Source organism: Barbus barbus, assembly GCF_936440315.1.
Source record: "Barbus barbus genome assembly, chromosome: 31".
Lineage (NCBI taxonomy): Eukaryota > Metazoa > Chordata > Actinopteri > Cypriniformes > Cyprinidae > Barbus > Barbus barbus.
In genome coordinates, this window is record NC_136759.1 from 21,777,187 (window position 1) to 21,799,058 (window position 21,872).

The 21,872-nt window shown below is 35.1% G+C and overlaps 1 protein-coding gene across 1 annotated transcript; it reads right to left on the reverse strand.

The window, feature by feature from the left end:
• Positions 1 to 186: 186 nt before the first annotated feature.
• Positions 187 to 18,492, reverse strand: LOC306851663 (ras-related protein Rab-4B). The gene is made up of 9 exons (XM_079388074.1): positions 18,302 to 18,492; positions 11,684 to 11,764; positions 9,315 to 9,429; positions 9,164 to 9,226; positions 6,682 to 6,836; positions 6,138 to 6,233; positions 4,578 to 4,755; positions 3,218 to 4,090; positions 187 to 3,081 (listed from the first exon to the last, which is right to left on the reverse strand). The coding sequence occupies exons 1-7, from the start codon at positions 18,315 to 18,317 to the stop codon at positions 4,640 to 4,642; spliced, it is 642 nt and encodes a 213-aa protein (XP_079244200.1). The 5' UTR covers positions 18,318 to 18,492; the 3' UTR covers positions 187 to 3,081; positions 3,218 to 4,090; positions 4,578 to 4,639.
• Between the last annotated feature and the right edge of the window lie 3,380 nt (positions 18,493 to 21,872).

Here is a 21,872-nt window from a genome sequence, read left to right on the forward strand (position 1 = left end):
TTACATATTTGGCATTATTTAAATTTCTTGTTAATGCCACATTTTATGCATCGGTCACTATAGAAATACACATAATTGAATACTAATTTGAATCAACAGCATTTGTTAAAGAAAAAAAAAAAAGTGAAAGGGCAACTGTCACACACTCCCACACAAAACAGAGACCACAGAAAGATGACATTCACATAACATAAAAAACAAACCTTTATTATAACCTTAATCTTTAAAATGAACAAGCACGCCTCCCCCAAACACTCCGATAAACAAATTCAATCTTATTTACAGCATAGATGATTCAGATATACAATATTTATGAATGAACAAATCACACTGGTTACTAAGCAACAACTGGTTTTATGCAGTACTTTGAATTACTCTTCAGATGCACTCCATATTGATATTTGGTTATGAAATGCTACCAAACTCCACTACATACGATTGAATTTCATCTGGCTCAAGTAGCGGTGCTGTACTAAAGGTGTGGTCACATTAGCTAAATTTTAAAGACAAAGAACATCGATTGTCTACTGATGGTGCTCACATTTGGAGTCACTTTCAAACCACACAGCTTGAAGCAGTTGCGAAATCTGTGTGGGGAAATCTATCATCATCATGTGAAATTCCCGATCGAGTGGATTCCTATTCAAATGAATGGATTTTGCACACACAGAGAAAAAAAAAAAGAAGAAGGAAAAAAAAGCTGAACAGTAAATTTCCCCTGGCGAAATTGTCTAAAAAAACGGTAAAATAAACCGCAAATTAAATTTAGCTGGGCAACGATAATTGCGATCGCCCTTACCACATTTTAATGGGGCCATAAAGCACGGTCATGTAAATTTAAGGGTTTAATAAGTTTCAAATATTCCAGGTTAAATACATTGGGCAGCATCAGTGACAAGCTGTCAATCATGTAGAAAAACCCCACTTGTATAGGCGTGATCACATTCAGGAACTGGAAAATGGACCGTTTTTTGTCCGCAAAATTTTTTTTTTGTCAATAGTGTAGCAATGTATAAAGCACAGCTCACACAGTCGTCACTTTCAAATAAAGCAGTTATCTGTTGGTCAGCATGCCGAATTCACGTGACCAGCTTGAACATGAGCAAAATCTTCTTGGGGAATTTTTTCGCACTTGCGTGAAACTCTCGATCGCACAGATTCCTATTGAAATTCATGGAATTTTCCAGCGGACCGTACCTTAAGTGCATAATATTGAAATAATTGTCTGGAAACCAATGCAGTCACACTACAATTTTCATTCCATTGATTTCCACTGATGAGTGCAGTCACATTAGCAAAATTTTGGGAAATTTCACAGATAAAAATGTCGACTGTCTATTGTCAATAATGGAGCAATGTATAAAGCACAGCTCAAAAAGAAGTCACTTTTAAATCTTAAAATTAAGCTTTCGGTGGCGAGTCTGCATAACCAATCTGAACCTGCTGCAAAATCTGCGTGCGGGGAAATGCATGATTGCGTGAATTCCTATTAAACTGACTGGATCTCACCTGTGAAAATTTGCCAAACTACATTAAATATGACCACAAGTTAAGCATGTGACTGCAGAAAACAGAAAACGCAAGTGCATGCGAATTTCAAGATCGAATGAATTCCCGCATTTGACCAGAAGATGGCATTGCAGTAAATTGGAATAGGTTGCAATTTTGTTTTGTTTTAGATATATGTTGAATTTTGTTTATAAAATGAGTGTGACGTCATATTACCAACATTGCAGTGTCCGTTCAAATTTTGCACACCGCAAGTCTTGTGTGAGTGCAGTTTAACATCTATTTACCCTGGAATATTACTTAAAATGGATAAAAATGGGTTAAATCACTCAAACAAAACATTTCGTAAAAGATCACGGTGGATCAAAAAAACGTTTAAATGCATTTTAAGAGCTTGGACGATTGTGAGAGCATGAGGCAGCCTCAATGATGCAGAACAATCATGTGGTTAGTCAGTTAAGGCTGTGCTTGAACTAGAAGACATGTGGCCATCACCCACCCCATCTTTATGACTAACAGCATGTTCTTGTCCACAGCTGAGGTGGAAAGACAACTCCTTTCGGCTGTAATGGTGTCGGACTGGTCTCAGTTGTTCTTTAGTAAGGAATGATCACTCCTCAAACAATATTCTCTCATTTAATATAATTAAATTACTATAAATTTTACAATTCTGTAGGTACAGTATATAAACAGTCAAAAAAAGTGCACTTGCAGAGGAAGAAAAAAAAAAAAAATCATCACGTAGTCAGTTTTTAAAACACAGATCAAAACAGGTCTGTCTGTGGTGCATAATGATGATGTCACTGAGGGAACGGGGCACTGAGACTCATCGCCTCTAGATCTCCCTGTCATGGGTAACCAGATCAAACAACAAACAAATCAACCCAAAATACGCATGACTAAACACCACAGCTACAGCGGAAGATTAATCGTGTTGCAGTCTGAAGGGTCCGAGCTGGTCGCTGCACAGAAATATTCTAACAATATAACTTGTGGTGTACACTTTTTACGTGACTTTAACTCAATAATAACAGGGTTGAATCTCACAAAGAACTGCCTCAAGAAATCACAACAAATTTTGCTATCATAATTTTTTTATGCATTGTGACATTTTTTATCTGAAAATTGAGCATTAAAAATCCTTTTTGCATTACTATAATCTAATAATAAAATATTTTAAAATCAGCATCATTTATTTTTGTGAAAATTTAGGAGGAAATGTGCTTAATTTGTCCAAAATCTTGTCCTAAAGTAACCTTTATTTTCTTTAGGAAACATCATCTTTATTTCATTATTTTAAATTCAAGGTGAAATATGATTTAAACACGTTCTTGGGTTTTTGGGACATTGACCCATGCAGACTCCAAAAGTTTCAATTTAATCTATTATTTTTGTACGCAGGTTTTTTTTTTGGCATTTCGTGAAATCCATTTTTAAACCACCAATCTCTAAAAAATTTATTATTTTATATTTCTATTAGTATTGTCAAATGATTAATTGTGATTAAATCGCATCCAAAATAAAAGTTTTTATTTACATAATGTGTGTGTGTGTACTGTGTATATTTATTGTCTATATAAATACACACACATACAGTATTTATTTTGAAAATATTTACACGTATATATTTATATTACAGATAAATATATTTTATAAACAAAACTATTTTCTTAAATATATACATGTATGTGTGTGTATTTATATAGACATAATAAATATACACAATACACACATATATTATGTGAAAAACATTTATTTTCGATTAATCGCAATTAATCGTTTGACAGCACTAATTTCTATGTCTTCCAAACAAATGCAAAATGCAAATAACAAACAAAATTAACAAGATTTGTTGTCCTTAATTTCAATAAATCTGTAGGTAGGAGGTCTGTGCAGAAGGGTGAGGTTAAATTAGACGATAACCTCTAACCCAAGCCGGATTGAGACGGAGGTAAACATCTGATATGCACCAGATAGTGCCGACCGAATGACAAGATCTGAATGGATGTTTATTTTTCCCCTTCCCCTCCTTTGTGCTTTTAGAAGCTCTTTAAATACACAACCAGTGCAACAGTGTAAATATCGGAGTGTATTCTGGCCATATTTTAGCAGGTAAAAATGCAGTCTGTGGTAATAAGTGTCATTTTTGGGAATCTAGGGGACGTTCAGTTTAACACCAACAAAGATCTGATATGTCACAATGTATAAAATGATTCAAGACCTAGGAATGTTTCATCTACTGCTGTCGTTGAATGGTTTATCCCAGTCTAGTGAAGTCTAGATGATGGCTGTTTACTTTATAAGAAGGGACTGTGTGTGTAAGAATCATAGGAGAAGTTAAAAACACGCACAGTCTCTCAGTCGGGTCTTGAGTCACCTCTATTGCCCATGCCCCTCGCTAGGGGTCTCCCAGCCCAGCACAAAGCAGTCAGGGAGATCTGTCCTAGGTGAACAGCTTTCTGAGGTCAGAGGTCAAAGTTTGCAGATGGACATCATAAGAAATTATCCAGATGTGTCTGGGTGTGGAAGGGTCACATTTGGGAGAGGGGTAAGGGGTGTGCATACCCAGAGACACCTGGAGCTGAAAGAAAGATTTCAAGAACATTTAAAAACGGTATTATTCTTTTCAACAAAACTTAAGTTCTATCTGTGATGTATGCTCAATTTCCCTAGACAATCTGAATTAAATAAATAAATATGATATGATACATGATAATATCATTAAAAAGTTGATCAAAACTAACACTAAAGACATTTATAATATTACAAAAGATTTTTTCCCTAAATAAATGCTGTTCTTTTGAACTTCCCATTCCTCAAAAATCCTGAAAAAATAAAAAAATTATGGTTTCGTCAAATCAGCATATTAGAAAGATTTCTAAAGGATCATGTGGCACTGAAGACTTTAGTGGTAATGCTGAAAATCCAGCATTGCATCAAAGAAATAAATTACAGTTTATTTGTCAGTGCATGTCGAAAAAATTTTTTTTTTGGTGGTAATCCCAGAACCTTCCTCTAAATCTGTCATAGAAAGGAACAATAATATAACCCGGTCACACTGAACTGACCTGAGGGGGGTGGTTGTGTGTGTACGGTCTGATGTCTGGTAGCGGTCAGGGTGTCCGGGCCCCTAACAGTTACACTGCTGCTTGGCCTGTGCAGCAGAGCCCCGGGGCTGTCTGAGCTGCCGCAGGGACGCGTCGCCATACTGGATCCCAGAGCCCATCCGCTCCGGATCCAACTCACCTGTATGAGCATAAAGAGAACACAAAGCTTAACCTTATAAAACCTACTGCATCATATTTGATAAATAATTTCTACGGCTTCTAAATGATCAACATGATTTGCTGAAAAATCTGTTGTATTTAATCTACTACATGCCTTCTGCCATCTCATTAAAGGGGATTGTTCACCCAAAAATTTAAATTCTGTTGCAGAAGAGAAGAATTGTTGAATAAAGTCATTTTATTTTGTTTCTTTCTGCGCAAAACGTATTCTCGTAGCTTCATAAATTATGGTTGAACCACTGATGTCACATGGACTATTTTAACAACATCCTTACTACCTTTCTGGGTCTTGAAATTGTCAGTTGTATTGCTGTCTATGGAGGGACAGAAAATATCTTCATTTGTGTTCTAAAGATGAACGATGGTCTTACGGGTTTGGAGCTACATGAGGGTGAGTAATTAATGACAGAATATTTGGGTGAACTGTCCCTTTAATGCCTTGAAGGCCTCTTAGTATACCTGTAAAATGTCCACATTTAGGTCATGCTAATCATGTTTTGCTGTGAAATCTTGATTGATTTTTTTTTTTAAGTAAACATAAGAATAAAATATTTTGTTTATAATATTTCAAGATGAACACTTAATGGACTGAAGCAACTTAGATTTACTAGATCATTCATATATCATTTTTCAGTAAAATGTAAAAGTATTAAATATGATACATCAGGCTTTTGAGGTATAATGTTTATTAAACTCTCAATCATCATTGTATTGCATTATGTTTTTTACCAACGACAATAAAAAAAACTACAGAGCTTTCGACCATAGTATTTAAATATCATCTTATTAAGACATATTACTGGGAAATATAGAGTGACAACAGATATGTATATGCATTTATGCAAGTTGTCAGTTATAAATCTCATTGATTTGCAGGCTATTAATTTCATCTTACTTTTTGGCTATAAAAATCTGCACCAAATTGTTTATTTTTTGCTCAGTATGGACAGTAAAACTTTAGTATAGGGACCAATTCTCACTACTAACTAGTTGCTTATTAGCATGCCAATAAAGCACATATTCTGTATGACCATATTCTACATCCCTAATCCTACCAATACATAAACTTAACAACTACTGTACCTTACTAACTATTAATAAGCAGCAAATTAGGAATTTATTGAGGCAAAAGTCATAGTTAATGGTTTGTTAATAGCGAGAATTGGACCTTAAAATAAAGTGTGACCATCTGGGCTTCTGAATAAAAATAATTGGTCTTTTTCCTCCTCAAATATGAGCTCTATATTCTCCTATATCATACTTTATGAGCCATAACAGCCTGATGCATCACAAAATAGTAAACTAATACCAAAATGTCTTGGCAGTGCAGCTTTCACTTACCCGACTCAATCTTACTGAGGATGGTACGAGCACATTTGAGAAAGGCTTCCTCTACGTTCTCCCCGGTTAAAGCACTCGTCTCCAAAAACATCAGCTCTGAGGGAGGACAGTCAGTCTAACACATTAAAATCAATCACCTGCAAATGCTTTTGTGTTGTAAAGGTCCATACGGACACCTGTTATCAGGCTTGCTAAGTGTCACTTAGTGTGAAGAGCATCATCCGCAAGAACCAACTTATGGTCTTTAGCAGTGTCTACAGCACCCTTGTGACCAATACAGAAGAGCTCGTAAATGAGCCGCTCATAAAAGTCCTGCTGTTCTAACAACAGAGAGGAAGAGAAGCGCGCTCTCTGCAGCAGCACACATCTGTTTGGCCAATTATGAATTATGAATACAACCAGATCTCTCTAGATATATGACAAACAGGTGCCAGAAGCAAGAGAAAATTGATGTTGTGTCACACTGTTAGGCAGAAACAGGCAAAGAAAAGAGTCATTTTGGACTACAGCTACAAATGTGTTATGCCTACAGAGCAGCTCTAACCGTTCTCCTGGGCAAAACGAGACGCTTCTAGGAAGGTGACCTCACGGTCCGCATCCAGATCCTTCTTATTCCCGCACAGAATGATGACGATGTTGGGGCTGGCCAGTGTCCGTGCATCTGTCAGCCAGTTAGTCAGAGCATTGTAGGTCTCCCGACTAGAGAACAAAGTTCAACACAAAGACAAATTCATTTAGATATCGCTTTTTTTCCCATAATACACAGTTTCATAGCAGCTTTATAGAAAATCACGATGTTAATGTTTATAATATCTTCATGTTTTATTTTAGCAGATTAGAGCCGGGCGATAATATAGTTCACATTTTGCAACAATACAATCAAGCAGCTGAGATTTGCTACATAGTATATATATTACCCTATGCGATTTACTGTTTGTATGCAGATAAAGTTGGACATACATACATATAATGCTTTACGTGAGTATAAGACATGATTTTTGATGGATAAAATATTATTTAACCATTAAAACAGAGTCTAGAAGAAAAAAAACGGAATCCAGAAAAACTGAAACAGGGAAAAAAGAAAAAAAAATGATTTCAAAGGGCCCTAGCAATGCCTAAAAAGCTATTGATAAGCCTTAACCAATAGCCTGAGGAGCCTAAGTGACATCGGCCGAAAAGGAAAATGCTTTCAGAGGTTTGCAAGTTACATTTTAATAACAATTATGAATGCAAATATTTAAAAACCTAGACAGATAAATTGTGCAGAGTTGAGCCCCGTTCACACCAAGAGAGTGATCTTTATAGTTATCGTTCTTGGTGTGAACGGGGCTAAAGGTGGATAAAGATATAGTTCTAAAAATCGAGTCCACACCACAACTATAACGATAAAGGCACAGAAACTATATCGTTGGAATCACTTTCAGATTGATTTTTTTCCAGCTGATGAACGATACAAACATTGACAGCCAATCAGAATCCACCTTTTTCTTGTCAGAAAAATGGGCGTGGCCATTTTTTAATTCTATGGGTCCGGCTTCCGGTCTCATCCGCCTCCAGATATTTTTAGCTGTACAAAACGGTTCGTTTTGCTGCTTGATATTGAAAATTGGTGTCTCTTATATTATTTGAATGTACTTTCTTAATTATGATCACACTGGTTTGTAGTGCAAACAGTTTTACCGTTTACTGCACGTTGTTATTCTCCTTGTTATTTACCTATAGCGGCTAATGACCCGGAAGTTTCACCCATAGGCTTATGCTACGTTCAAGTCCTCCTGGGACGTTTGTACTTACGATTTGACAAGTCGTTATTACAAAGTCAGGTGCGTTCAAGTCCCTTTGGTTGGAACAAGATGGCGATTTAACTTTTCTACATAAAACTCAATGAATTTTTTTTAACTCTACATCTACAAAATTATGAAAGAAGAATGTGCATCGTGTTTTTTCTTTTTTCTGTTTTTATTTAATTTATGAAGGTAATGTAAACTGAATAATTATATATTATATTATAATTATACAATAATATAATGTATAATATCTGTATGTGTAACAAAAAATATATACATTACAAAACAATAATCATTTTATTAATTATCTTTAGTCTTTGGCTGCGTCCACTGCACCCGACACAATGGACTTTAAGAAAATTTAGAGTTTCCCACTCGTAATAACGACTTTGTGGTGGAGTTCATGTGCGTTCAACTCGTAAATACAACACAAGCATTACTTCCACGTTGAAGAAAAAGGTGTATAGCTATCGTGTTTGGCGTGATCTGGCCTTACTACCAGAAGACAACCTTTTTTTATGACATGCTGACTTTGAGAGAATTGCCAAGTGTGTTACTAATTTTCAGAGTCAATATTTACCCTGATTTCCACCATTTATAATCAGCTCCAGAGAATCTGCTTTTGTGAGTCAATAATAGCGAACACTTAACATACTTCACTGTTAATACCGCTTCTCAGAAGTCAATGTCTGTGACGACCTCTGAGTGCTTTGAGAAACAGTGAGACAATACATGACTCATAATGCCGTCCTTCACATTTCCTCACTGTGCGTTCGTCATGCTTTCAAGGAATCTTATTTTGTTTGAGTCGCTGGTCTCCAGAGCAACCATTAGCCTGTGGCCACAGCAACAGACTAAAGGAAGCGTGGTAAATGTGTTTGAGTGTAAAAGCAGTGAAAACGGTCTGCAGAGACGAGAGTTCAGTGCTGAAGGACGACCCTCACCCAACACACACAATCCATCACTCTGTTCATGTTTCTCTCTCACTGTGCTTACACCCCGTCTAATGGACCGAGAGTTGCTGCTCGCCAGAAGTTGACATTTTATTACAGCGCTGTCAGTCTTTATTACTCCATTGTCTTTGTCTCTATTACCAGGACAGCTGCATGGCAACCTGGAGCTCATTCAATTCAATGGCGCAGTCATTCTGTCCATGTGCCTCTGTTTTAGTTCATTTCATTTTCATTGCACAACAAAATGTATCTTTGCGGTCGGGCGACTGCACAGCTGCCTTACCTTGTGATGTCATACACGAGAAGAGCCCCTGCTGCTCCACGGTAGTAACTGCGGGTCACCGACCTGTAAGACAAGAGGAGAATGACCTCAACCAATTAGAGTCAGCACAGAGCAGTGAGGATGTGCTAACGAGCCAATCACAGGCAAGTACCTAAAGCGCTCCTGCCCAGCCGTGTCCCAGATCTGCAGTTTGACCGTTTTTCCGCCAACGTTGACAACCCTGGAGCCAAACTCAACGCCGATGGTGTGGTTGGAGTCCTGCTTGACTGTGACAGAAGATGATTGGTTAGAAGCAGAGCTGACAAACTGCTTGAAGAGATCGTTTCATTGATGTTTGATGCCAGCAGTGCTGTGTTTGTATTATTTGAACTATTACAGTTTTTTATTAAAATTAATTAATTTACTTTACCCTCTACATATTTTTAGTTTTTTGTTTTCATTTTAGTTAAAGGATAGCTCCCCCAAAAATGAAAATTCTGTCATTAATATTTTTGATGGAATATGAGAGCGCTCAGATCCTCCATAGACAGCGAGGATATTACCATGATCAAAGAAAACAATAATAACAATTTATTCAGCAATTCTTCTCCCAGAGTTACCATCTTGCGCAATTTTGGAGAGTACCCCAGAACGTAATCAACGTAATCAGCATTGTTTACATTCAGCATGCGTGTGTTGTCTACGGAACATAAACAACGCTGATTACGTTTTGGGGTACTCTCCAAAATTGCGCAAGATGGTAACTCTGGGAGAAGAATTGCTAAATAAATTGTTATTATTGTTTTCTTTGTGCACAAAAAGTATTCTCGTAGCTTCATAAAACTACAGCAGTAACCGTAATCACATGGATTATTTTACCAATGTCCTTGCCACGCTTCTGTGCGTTGATCGTAGTAATATCCTTACCGTCTATGGGACAGTCAGAGAGCTCTCAGATTTCATCAAAAATATCTTAATTTGTGTTTCGAAGATGAACGAAGGTCTTATGGGTTTGGAAAGACATGAGGGTGAGTAATTAATGACAGAATTTTCATTTTTGGGTGAACTATCCCTTTAAATTTGTAATTTTGTAATGTGCTTTTTTTTTGTTTTTGTTCATTTTAAATATTATTGTTTAGGTTTAATTTATCTTTATTTCAGTTTTAATTTTAGATCAGTTTTACACTGAGACAATTGGTCACATCTATATTCATTCAAATTAAAAAACATTTAGCATCAACCTAATTACAACAAAACTAATTTTATGAGTTGAATCAGAAAATAATTGTTCTTTAAGGTAACAATTTCAAGATAACTTATTAGTTTTGAATTATTTTGAGTTAATAATTTTAGCGTTTTAAACTTATTTCAGTTAGTTACCCAGGCAATAGTTCTCATTTTCATTTTTTTAAGTTTTAATATTTGATTTCAGCTTTATTTCAAATTAACAACGTTTTTAATATTTTTAGATAATGATAATCATGGATGCCAGATTACAAATTATTTCTTCATGACAATCTTGTCTCAGAAAAATGCATTGGTGTTGCATGGAAATACGATATAGCACTTTACCGTTTTTACTCATGGGTTGCAGATTTGCTGTCAGGGCAAATACTTTCTCCTTGGCTCCATCCTTCAAATTGTGACTGGTTCACAAAACAAACCTGTTCTCTTAAGATTAGATAGAAATAATGGCCTACAAAAATTGTACTGTTTTTTTGTGTTTTTCTTTTCTTTTGTCTAAGTTTAGAAATAACACTATCACTTTCAAACTACTCTGAAAACACTGTATGCGATATTTGTGTGCACTGGTGACTCAACCAAAGCTCATGAACAGTTGTATATTACAATCAAATTAAAAATATGAATTCCCAAAATGCATTTACCCCGCACAAGTTACACTTCACACTGCGATTTCATACTTTCAGTCAATGAGGGAGCATCAAAAAGTTGTGTGCAACTGACTACTTTTCAGAGACTGGGCATTGTATTTTTGTGTATTTAAGCTTACAAGTTGAACCACGCAATTGAATGCCCAAAATCAACTAAAACTAATAATAAAAGGATACGAGTTCTCAAAAGCCCAGTGTGTTTTGTCACTCACAGAACTTTTACTTCAAAATATCACATAGAATTTGATTTGTTTTATCATATGAATCATGTAGACTTCCTCAAATCAATGCACATTCAATTTTTATATTATAACATTCAAAGCCTGTTTCTGTCTTGGAAACAACATAATGACAGGGTCATTCAAAATCCATTCAATGTCAAAGACATCATTTACAGCAATTAAGTCTCTTTCTTTCATTTTCTGTGCAAATTGAGATTGGCATTGGCTTTTCTAAGCTCACTGACAGCATGATTTCCATTCATTGCTTAACATACCTTTATTCATGTTTCAAAAGCATGTAAAGCTACTGGCTTCACAAAGAATTAACATTCAAGGCCCCCCTGTTTCTCTCTGCTGAACGCTCTGAGAATTAAAGGTAATGTTTAAATTCAAGTCTTTGTGAGAGTGTGACATTAATATGGCCTTACACTTGTTTTCTATGAACTGGTGAAGGAGGCATGATTTCCCAGTCCCGGCGCTGCCAATCACCAGGAACTTAAACAGGAAATCTGAAACCAAGAGGGAGAGGAGGAGGAAAAAGAATCAATATCCCTGTTACTTTGCACAAAGTACATGTTTAAAGGCTGTTTGGATGCCCGGGCCATCCTGATCGGAAATACAGATCTCCATTCTTATGTCAGTCAAACTGAAGAGTGTATTCTTTGAACAATTAAATTCATCGTGAAACGCAATGTTCTTCCAAGAAGAGTTGCCAAGTAACTGACTAAACATGCATTAAACTGAAGATTGCGCATATCAATGCTATTATGTGGCAGGTCTGATTCTGCCAAAGATGAATCCAGCAGAAAGATTTCTCTCATATGCTCACCAAAGCTGCATTTATTTGATCAAAAACACAGTAAAACAGTAACATAACAATATTATAAAAATGTGAAAGATTATTAGAATTTAAAGCAACAGTAATTGTTATACATTTTATAATCTAATTTATACCTGTGAAGCAAAGCTGAATTCAGCATCATTACTAATATGCTGATTTGCAGCTCAAGAAACATTTATCATCATGAATATTAAAAACAGTTGCACAGATTAATATTTTTGTGAAAACTGATCAATTTTGTCACGATTCTGAGAAAGTTCAAAAGAACAGTGTTTATTTGAAATATAAATATTTTGTTACAATGTCTTTAATGTCTGCTTTGATCAAATTTTTGCTCAATTTAAGTATTAATTGACAATATTTGGGCAGCTTAAGGTTATATGATAAACAGAAGTCTAAACTTTACAAAGGCTTTTAAAAATTCACTCAAATCTCGAACTTTTATTATTATTTTGGTCAATCTAATGGTCCATCACTAATAATCACCGACCTTGATCTCAAATTATTGGATTGGCATTGACTTAAAAAAAAAAAAAAACAGCCTCATTTATGATATATAATTAGACTATATGATTTTATCCGACAACAATGCTCTCTAGATACTGGCATTGGCCATTAAACAACCTCTATTGGTTGAGAACTACTCCTCTGCACTAACACTCTACATCGAATATCATTAGCACATCGAACATCACATAATAAGCTTTTATAGGCTATTCATTAGTGCAATGCAATGTCAATAATATATTCATCAAAACTGTAAAGAAATGCATGCGAGTCCTTGCTGAAGACACAATGACATGATAGCAGGATATCACAGTAGTGAGGGAGCGTGCGGTGTAGAAGTTCAGGGGGTCGGAGCGGGTCTCGACCCGGCCCACGCAGCAGCCTGCAGATAAGACAAGAGCGTCCCAAAAGCTCTTTGTATTGGAAGAGGACAGAGAAAGAAGTATTTGCATGTGTGGGTATGACATGCAAGCAGGGTTTGAGAAGGGATTCAGTGTTACAGCAGGAGGAGGATGTATGGCAGTGTATATGGATCATAACAGAACAGCATGTATTCTCACAAAGTGTGCCAGAGCGTGTTGGACAAACATCAACTGTTTCACATCAAACCTTCTGAGGTGTCTGTCGTCTACACAGGCAGTATCATAACAGTCATGGACATCAAAAGTTATTATATTGTTGTCTATGTAGGCAGTAAATCTGCCTGCACAAAAAAAAAAAAAAAAAAAAAAAACAATTTCAAGTAAAATAGCACCTTAAACATCATTTTAAATTAGATTTTTTTAATAAGCAAACTTAATTATTTAAAATAAGTTTAAAGTTAGTTTATTTTCAGTATTGAAGAGAGTGTAATTGTACTAATATATATATATATATATATATATACATTATAATTAATTACACAAAAATAACGCGTTAAATTTTTTTAACGCATTTTAATCGCACTTATTTTTGCACCGCGGAACGTTTCTCACTGGATGAGTTTCGGCGGACCGATTATACTGGAGCACCAACTAGCGTTCAGACAAAAACAAACCACAGTGAACATGGACAAAGAAGCTGATGAGACCGCTTTGGTTGGCCCTGTGGATGGGAAATTTAAAAATCCATATGAAAAAACTTACTTCTCACTGTTCTCAGGTCAAATATTTATATGCGATTAAAATGTGATTAATTTCGATTAATTAATTACAAAAAAATAATTTAATCGAGTCCCGGCCCTAATTAATATATATATATATATATATATATATATATATATATATATATATATATATATATATATATATATATTTTTTTTTTTATATAGGATTGACAACATTCATAAATTATATATACACTGGAATTCAAAATATTGGGGTCAATTTTTTTGGAAAGAAACTACTACTTTTATTTAGCAAGAAAGCATTAATTCAAAGTGACAGTAAAGATTTATCATTCAAATAACTGCTTTTCCTTTGAACTCTCTATTCATCAAAGAATCCTGTAAAAAACAAAACCGTTTTCAACACTGATAATATGAAATGTTACTTCAGCACTAAATCTGCATATTAGAATGATTTCTGAAGGATCACGTGACTGGAGTAATAATGCTGTAAATTCCAATATTGCCTTAACATGAATATAATTACATTTTAAAATACATTAAAATAGAAAACTTTTTTTTTTTTTTAATTGTGAATTTCACAATATGATTGTTTTTACTGTAGTTTTACTGTAGTTATTAATTCATTGATTTTGATTCAAAAACAATCAAAATCAATGAACGATAGTGCATAAGTTTCCCATTGAATAAAAGATGCCTCAAAATTGAGTTCATATAGACGACTAGGTTTTGGAACAGCTCTATTATGAATACTCTGTCATAATGAAAGCTAAAGAGGCAAAGACCAATGGATAAATGAGTTCTGCAATCACTCCAACATGACATTTAGGCATAATAAATCATATTAAATGAAGTGGTCCAGACTCAGAGAGTCAGCTAATGGGTGCTATTTCTGGTGCGAGTGTGTGTACTCTGACAACACGACCTTGAGCTTGTCTTCATGGAAAAGCAGTTGGTGACAATGTTTACTGCCAGCCTGTACAGATACTAGCAGCTTAAACATCAGTTTCTGGATGTTTAAGACTAAATTACTTGTATCCGACATGTGCAAGATGTATCACTTCCCTTTAATAAACTTTAAAGGGAAGTAAAAGGGTGTTGAAAAGTGATGTAAAATATTAAAGAGGACTGAACTTCATGTTTACCAATGTAACTGCTGGTTTAGATGCACAACGCCACTAGTAAGACAGCCAGACCGAAGTACTTCCAAATAATGGTAAAAGTCCATACTCAGCTATAAGGCAAAGTAAGTCAAAAGATCATGTGATTAACAAATGACTTTCATATTTCACTTCCTATAACAGTCTATGCTGAAATAATGAAATACCATATCAGTCATCATAGGACTGCAACAACTAACCTATCAAACTGGAAAACTATTAGATTATCAAAGCAATGGGTGTGATGTATTTTCGTGTATATTGCCATGTTTGTTGCATAACAGATACTGTGCCAGTGCCATCTAAAAAAATAATATGCAGTATTTAAGGGAAAAAAAAGCAAGTATAAGAGATGATTTCAGTGTCTTTGGGGCTTGATCTGCTACAGTGGGAGAGATGAATCATACAGTGTATGTCATGGCAAATGCTAGAGTGAAGTCATGTTAAAAGACGATCAGTATTCTAGTATGGTGTCCTGAACGAGCGATGGATTATCGTTAATTGTGCCCCTGGAGATTGGCTAAGGATATCAAAATGCCATAGTAGAGCAATTACAGTGCCAAGGCAAGATGGTCATTCTTTCTCTATTGGCATGGAAAGGTGATTTGCGGGCCAAGTGCACTGAAACGGACTCAGTTTCACAGGGGATTGATGGGTGTTGAAGGAGAGAAAGGAAAGATGAGAGTGAGGGGGAGATTTCTGCAACATGAAACTACTATCCACATTAACTACATGAATATTTTAGCATCTACAGCACAAATACATCAGTCGACAATCAGACAAAAGACATGTCTGAAGCCTTCAACCAGTGATTTAAAGGGGCCACACATGCTTTATGGCTACATTCACAATGCTAGTGTGTCTTTTATTGCTTGCTGCACAGTATACACTGCATTGCTATTTACATGTTACATGTGAAAGAGAAGTTAAAAGTCAGGGTTGATAATATTTCTGATGTATAGCCCATCATACTAGATATGAAAAATGGTGAAAAAAAGTGGAATGAGCTGGGATAAAGTAGGCCTATTGCTTGCAGTATGCTCAGTTTTATACTATATATTTTGGCAAATGCTGGTATTTTATATATTTTATACTGGTATCATTACATTTTTTTTTCAGAATTTGCATACTTTGAATAACTGATATACACTGTTGATAATAGTAAGAGCAGAATGCTATTCATAACATGACCCATGTATTATGAAGACAAACATTTGCTTTCTTTGGAAGAACATACATCAATGGATCAACATAAATTGCACAAAAAAAAAAAAAAATTCAGTAACTTTTTAAAGGGTTAGTTAGTTCACCTTTAGTTGGTCCCTATTGACTTGCATAGTGTTTGTTTTGTCCATGAAAGTCCATGGGGACCAGCAACTGAACGTGAACTATCCCTTAAAGGACCCCTTTTCCCCCTCGCACACATATTTTTAGTAGCAAATTTGAACTAAAGTTGCAAGTAAATGACAAAAAAAATATTCCTTTTTTTGGTGAACTACACCTTTAAGAATTAGAGCAGGAAAGTGTATTAAAAATGCAATTTGATGTTATGCAGGATATTGCATAATACTGCAGCTATACTGCAAAATGTGCATAAAAACATTAATATCAGTAATAAAATGATTAGTAGTAGTGGTGGTGTTACACTAACATTAAAAAAGAAAAATACAGTACCTCTTCTAGTAAACATTCCCTTTTCAACTGATCAGTGCTCACCACAGCAAGAACAAGTGGTGCTTGTTTGAAGAAATGATTTTCTCTCAGTGTGTAAAAATGAAACCGAGCTAGACACAGTTCATGCAGAGCAAAGATGCGTGATGTTGATGACGGAAATCACATGCACAAAGTCAGTGCAATGAAACTATCCTGAAACCACAGGCGTCAAGTTTCTATTAAAGCTGATGTGAGTGATTTCAGCTAACTTTCACCAGACTGAGTCATCCATTCAACCACACTGTTCAAAAACAACCGATCTGCAAACAAAACAACTTATTTGTGAATAACCTGAACAAACAACAAAACTGTACGTGAACAAGGATCTTCTGACTGAACAAAAGAAATCCAATCTCAATTAAAATGAGAAAGAGAAGAAAGGATTATGATAGTGTTAAAATGACTAATGTCCAAACAAATAAAATGACACAAGGATATTATTATTAAAATTATGAATTAATTTATGCCTTTTTCCACAAATCTAGATAAAAGTCATGCCCAAGAGTGGACAAAACAGAGGGAAAAAAGACATGAATTGTAGCAAAGTGCTTACGAGATATATGGAAAAACAAATATGACTTAGTATTTTTAAAGAACTGGTTAAGTGAATGATTCAATGATACACAAAAAAATGCTCAGTTTTTGCTAATGGTGCAGATAAAGTTGATAAAGTATGGAAGTCTGTTTCCGTCACTGAATATGAATTTTTATCTCCCAATTCTGACTATTTTTCTTGCAAAAGCAAGTTCACATCTCTCGATTCTGACTTTTTTTCTCAGAACTGCGGGATATAAACTCACAACGACGAGACAAAAATGTCATAAATGTTAACTTATATCTCACAATTCTGACTTTTATCAAGTTTCTCTCTCAAAAACTCTCTTAAAACTTTTTTTGGGGGGGAATTGTGAGTTTATATCTCAGAATTCGACGGTGTTTTCTCAAAATTGTGAGATATAAAGTTCAATATCTGAGGGAAAACTTTAAATTCTGACTTCATTACTTGCAATTGTCAGAATTGTGAGATATAAACTTCTAATTCGGAGAAAAAAAAGAAAGAAAAAAGAAGTTATTATTGTGAGTTTATATCTCGTAACTCCGACATTACAACTTGCAATTGTGAGTTTACTCCTCAAGTCAATTCACTTTAAATGACTGACAGGCAGAGGAGGTTTTTGATGGTTAATAAGAGCTGACCGCACCCCTCATCTTTACTGCTGACCGTCTACAGAGCCTTCAGCTTCTCTGTCCTTCTCCTCTGAAGGACTTGTGTAGTATTGTATGATATTACAAATAAATAGCTTGCAGCAGTTCTAAGTTGACAGGAAATTAGTTTTACAGCGATGTATATATTAGTTTATGGAATATCAATTATCAAATCAGTTTAGCAGCTCTTGTCTGGCATACACACGCATTATTACACACATTATTTCAGATATCATTATCACCAGTACAAGCTGATTTGACGCCCATCTGAGAGAGTGTTGAAATTACCCAATAAACACATATTTACACACAACCTGAGCAGGCCAGAATTACAGTAATGCCTCTAAAGGTATATGATTGTCATAGCACGTACTAATAATAGATGTTTACATCAAAACTAAAGATTTGGAGTCAGAACTCGTCTGCCTGATGAAGATGTTGATCCAGCACGAGCACGCGCACGCTCTCGCTAGCTGTAACCGCGCTAACAACAACACAAATGAGCTGTCATTACCGTACGTCTCTGACATGTCGGTCCCGCCGATGAAACCAGTCAACCGGGCAGACGATACTCTTTATCCCCTTCTTCAGATAAACGCTATGGTCTGATTTCGTTTCTGTGCGCAGTGCTGGTAGCCAACAGGCTAACTGCTGCTAACCTCTCACCGTTTCCTGCTTTACAACACAAACCTGCGCGTGCACAACGTGCTCGTGACACTGCACTGACGTCATGACGCATCTCACGAAACCCGTCACGGTTCACGACACAATCAAAATAAAGAAATGAGAAAGTACTTCATAAATGAGAAATTTAAAAGCATTTCCAGTTAGGAACCTACAATGATAAAAATACTGAAAACAGAAAACAATAGCTATAGAATTATTATTTAAATTTCACGATTGTGTCTGTTTGAACTGCTTTTATGCTGATTTAAATAAATAAAAATAGTATTGTATCATATTGTTTTTATGTTTCTACAGTTTATATAGTTCTGCATCTATCTATTTACCATAATACATTAAAAATACTGTATTACAATAAATACAAATCTTTTATGTGTAAACTTTGGGGGATCAATGCAATTTTTTGGCATAATTTTTATATAAAAATATTGTTTGTATTAAAAGAATGTCATATTATATATGGCCTATATATATAATTTTATAATAAATGATAAATTTTATAATAATATTAAATGTTTAAGCAAGTATATATATATGACCTGGACATGTTTTCGATGTTGAATTAAACATGTAATATTATTATACATATGACATATATCATTATATATAAAAACATAAATTTATATTTTAATATAAAGATATATATATATAGTTTATAAGAGCAGTTAATGTATACTTGAAATTGTATATAAAAAACACAAAAATACATTTTCAGACATATTTTTAGTAGCCTATTTGAAAACCTATGTTGATAATACTTTAAAGGTGATAATTCTTCTTGGGAAGTTTCAAGTACATGAAGCAAAAATATTACTATTACTCCCTCTTTTAAGTTTTGTTCTGCAAAGAACTTAATATATTTGATGACTCATTGACTTCAATTACTAGAAACAAGAAATGTATAAAAACATATCTCATATTAAAAAATGTTATTTGTAAAATTAAAAAAAGAAAAAAGAAAAAAGAAAACCTTTACCCTATACAGTGTAGCCTTATGAACACACGGTGGCAGTCTAACTCCACGTGATCAAACTTGTTCAGTGTTCTGCAGTGACCTGCTGTACTTCATCTAAAGCTATAAATAGTTTTTGATCAAAGCTTAAAATGTACATTTTATTCATTTAATTATATTAGTATATTTAATATATATTTAATTTATGCAGACAAGTCATTTGACAAGTCATTGATCAGCTTAGGATCACTGCTGTATTGGATGCCTGTTGTATTTCCTTTCTTAATAAAACTTAATAAAAGTCTTTGTTGCAAGTCTTTTGCTTTGTTGATTCCATTCTTTCTGAAGTGTGAGATACTGTCATCTTCCATTCTCTTCTGTCCACACATTCCTTCATGCACACTTCGAGGGGCCCAGCGCACACGTCTTCAAAGCCCTTGTAACGGCAGACCGCCCAGGGCTCACAGGTGATAAATTACAGATCCCTGTTCAGGTTCAATTTCAAGTTCAAGTTTATTTGTATAGCGCTTTTTAAGATACAAATCGTTGCAAAGCAGCTCTACAGGAAATTAAGTTTCCACAATACATGTATATATTGCAGAACCTTAATATATTTAACTTATGGCAAAATTTGGTAATTCTGTATGTTGTCTGAGCTTTGGCATCCTCTGAGGTCCTCTGAGGGGTTGGCATTATCTTTTATCTTATCTTCTGTCATTCCTAGTTATCATGGGATGTTAATCCCGTGACAGAAACAGAGAAACAAATAGAGACATAATTAGCGTAGCTGCTGTTCCATCTAAGAAAAAATGATTTGTTCAACCCAAGCTAAAGAATAATAATAATGTACATTTGATCAGATATAACTGCAGTGCAAGATTATAAAATGCATTATGTGAATGCTTGGCTAAAGAGATGCGTCTTTAATCTAGATTTAAACAGAGAAAGTGTGTCTGAACCCCGAGCGTTATCAGGAAGGCTATTCCAGAGTTTGGGAGCCAAATGTGAAAAAGCTCTACCTCCTTTAGAGGACTTTGCTATCCTAGGTACTACCAAAAGTCCAGAGTTTTGCGACCTTAGGGAGCGGGTTGGATTGTAGCATGATAGAAGACAAGTTAGGTACGCAGGAGCTAAACCATTTAGGGCCTTATAGCCAAGTAATAATATTTTGTAAATGATACAGAACTTAATAGGTAGCCAGTGCAGAGACTGTAAAATTGGGGTAATATGATCATATTTTCTTGACCTGGTAAGAACTCTAGCCGCTTCATTTTGGACTATCTGTAGCTTGTTTATTGAAGATGCAGGTCAACCACCTAGCAGTGCATTACAATAGTTCAGTCTAGAGGTCATGAATGCATGAACTAGCTTTTCTGCATCAGAAACAGGTAGCATGTTTCGAAGCTTGGCAATGTTTCTAAGATGGAAGAATGCTGTTTTTGTAACATGGGAAATATGATTTTTTAAAGGACAAGTTGCTGTCTAATATAACACCCAGATTTTTTACTTTAGAGGACGTGACAGTATATCCGTCTAGTTGCAAATTGTAATCCAAGAGATTTTTTGTACTGTTTTTTGGTCCAATAAGTAATATCTCTGTCTTATCTGAATTTAATAGGAGGAAATTATTGGTCATCCAATCTTTTACATTTTTTACACAATCTATTAGCTTAGATAGTTGAGAAGTTTCATCTGGTCTTGTTGAGATGTATAGTTGAGTATCATCAGCATAACAATGAAAACTTATCCCGTGTTTTCTAATAATATTTCCAAGGGGCAACATGTAAATTGAAAATAGCAGAGGACCTAGGACAGATCCTTGTGGTACTCCATACTTTACTGGTGATAATTGAGATGACTCCCCATTTAAATGAACAAAGTGGTAGCGATCGGACAGGTAGGATCTAAACCATCTTAAAGCCTGCCCTTGAATATCAGTATAGTTTTGTAATCGATCTATGAGTATGTCATGGTCTATAGTGTCGAACGCAGCACTACGATCAAGTAATACTAGCAATGAGATGCAGCCTTGGGCTGAAGCAAGTAGTAAGTCATTTGTAATTTTAACAAGTGCAGTTTCTGTGCTATGGTGAGGACTGAAACCTGACTGAAATTCTTCATAGAGATATTTTTTTTGCAAGAAGGAGCACAATTGAGCAGACACAACTTTTTCTAAAATTTTAGACATAAACGGAAGATTTGAAATGGGTCTGTAATTTGCCAGTTCATTTGAATCTAGTTGTGGTTTCTTAATAAGAGGCTTAATAACCGCCAGCTTGAATGGTTTTGGGACGTGACCTAAAGATAACGATGAGTTAATAATATTGAGAAGCGGTTCTTCTGCTACAGGTAACAACTCTTTCAGTAGTTTAGTGGGTACAGGATCTAATAAACACGTTGTTGGTTTAGATGCACTGATAAGTTTATTTAGCTCTTCCTGTCCTATAGT

Coding starts and splice junctions, on each gene's coding strand:
- LOC306851663 (XM_079388074.1), bottom strand. Junction 6,234..6,681: donor TCGTTTTGCCCAGGAGAACG/GTTAGAGCTGCT, acceptor GTCCTCCCTCAG/AGCTGATGTTTTTGGAGACG. Junction 4,756..6,137: donor CCTCAGTAAGATTGAGTCGG/GTAAGTGAAAGC, acceptor ATGCTCATACAG/GTGAGTTGGATCCGGAGCGG.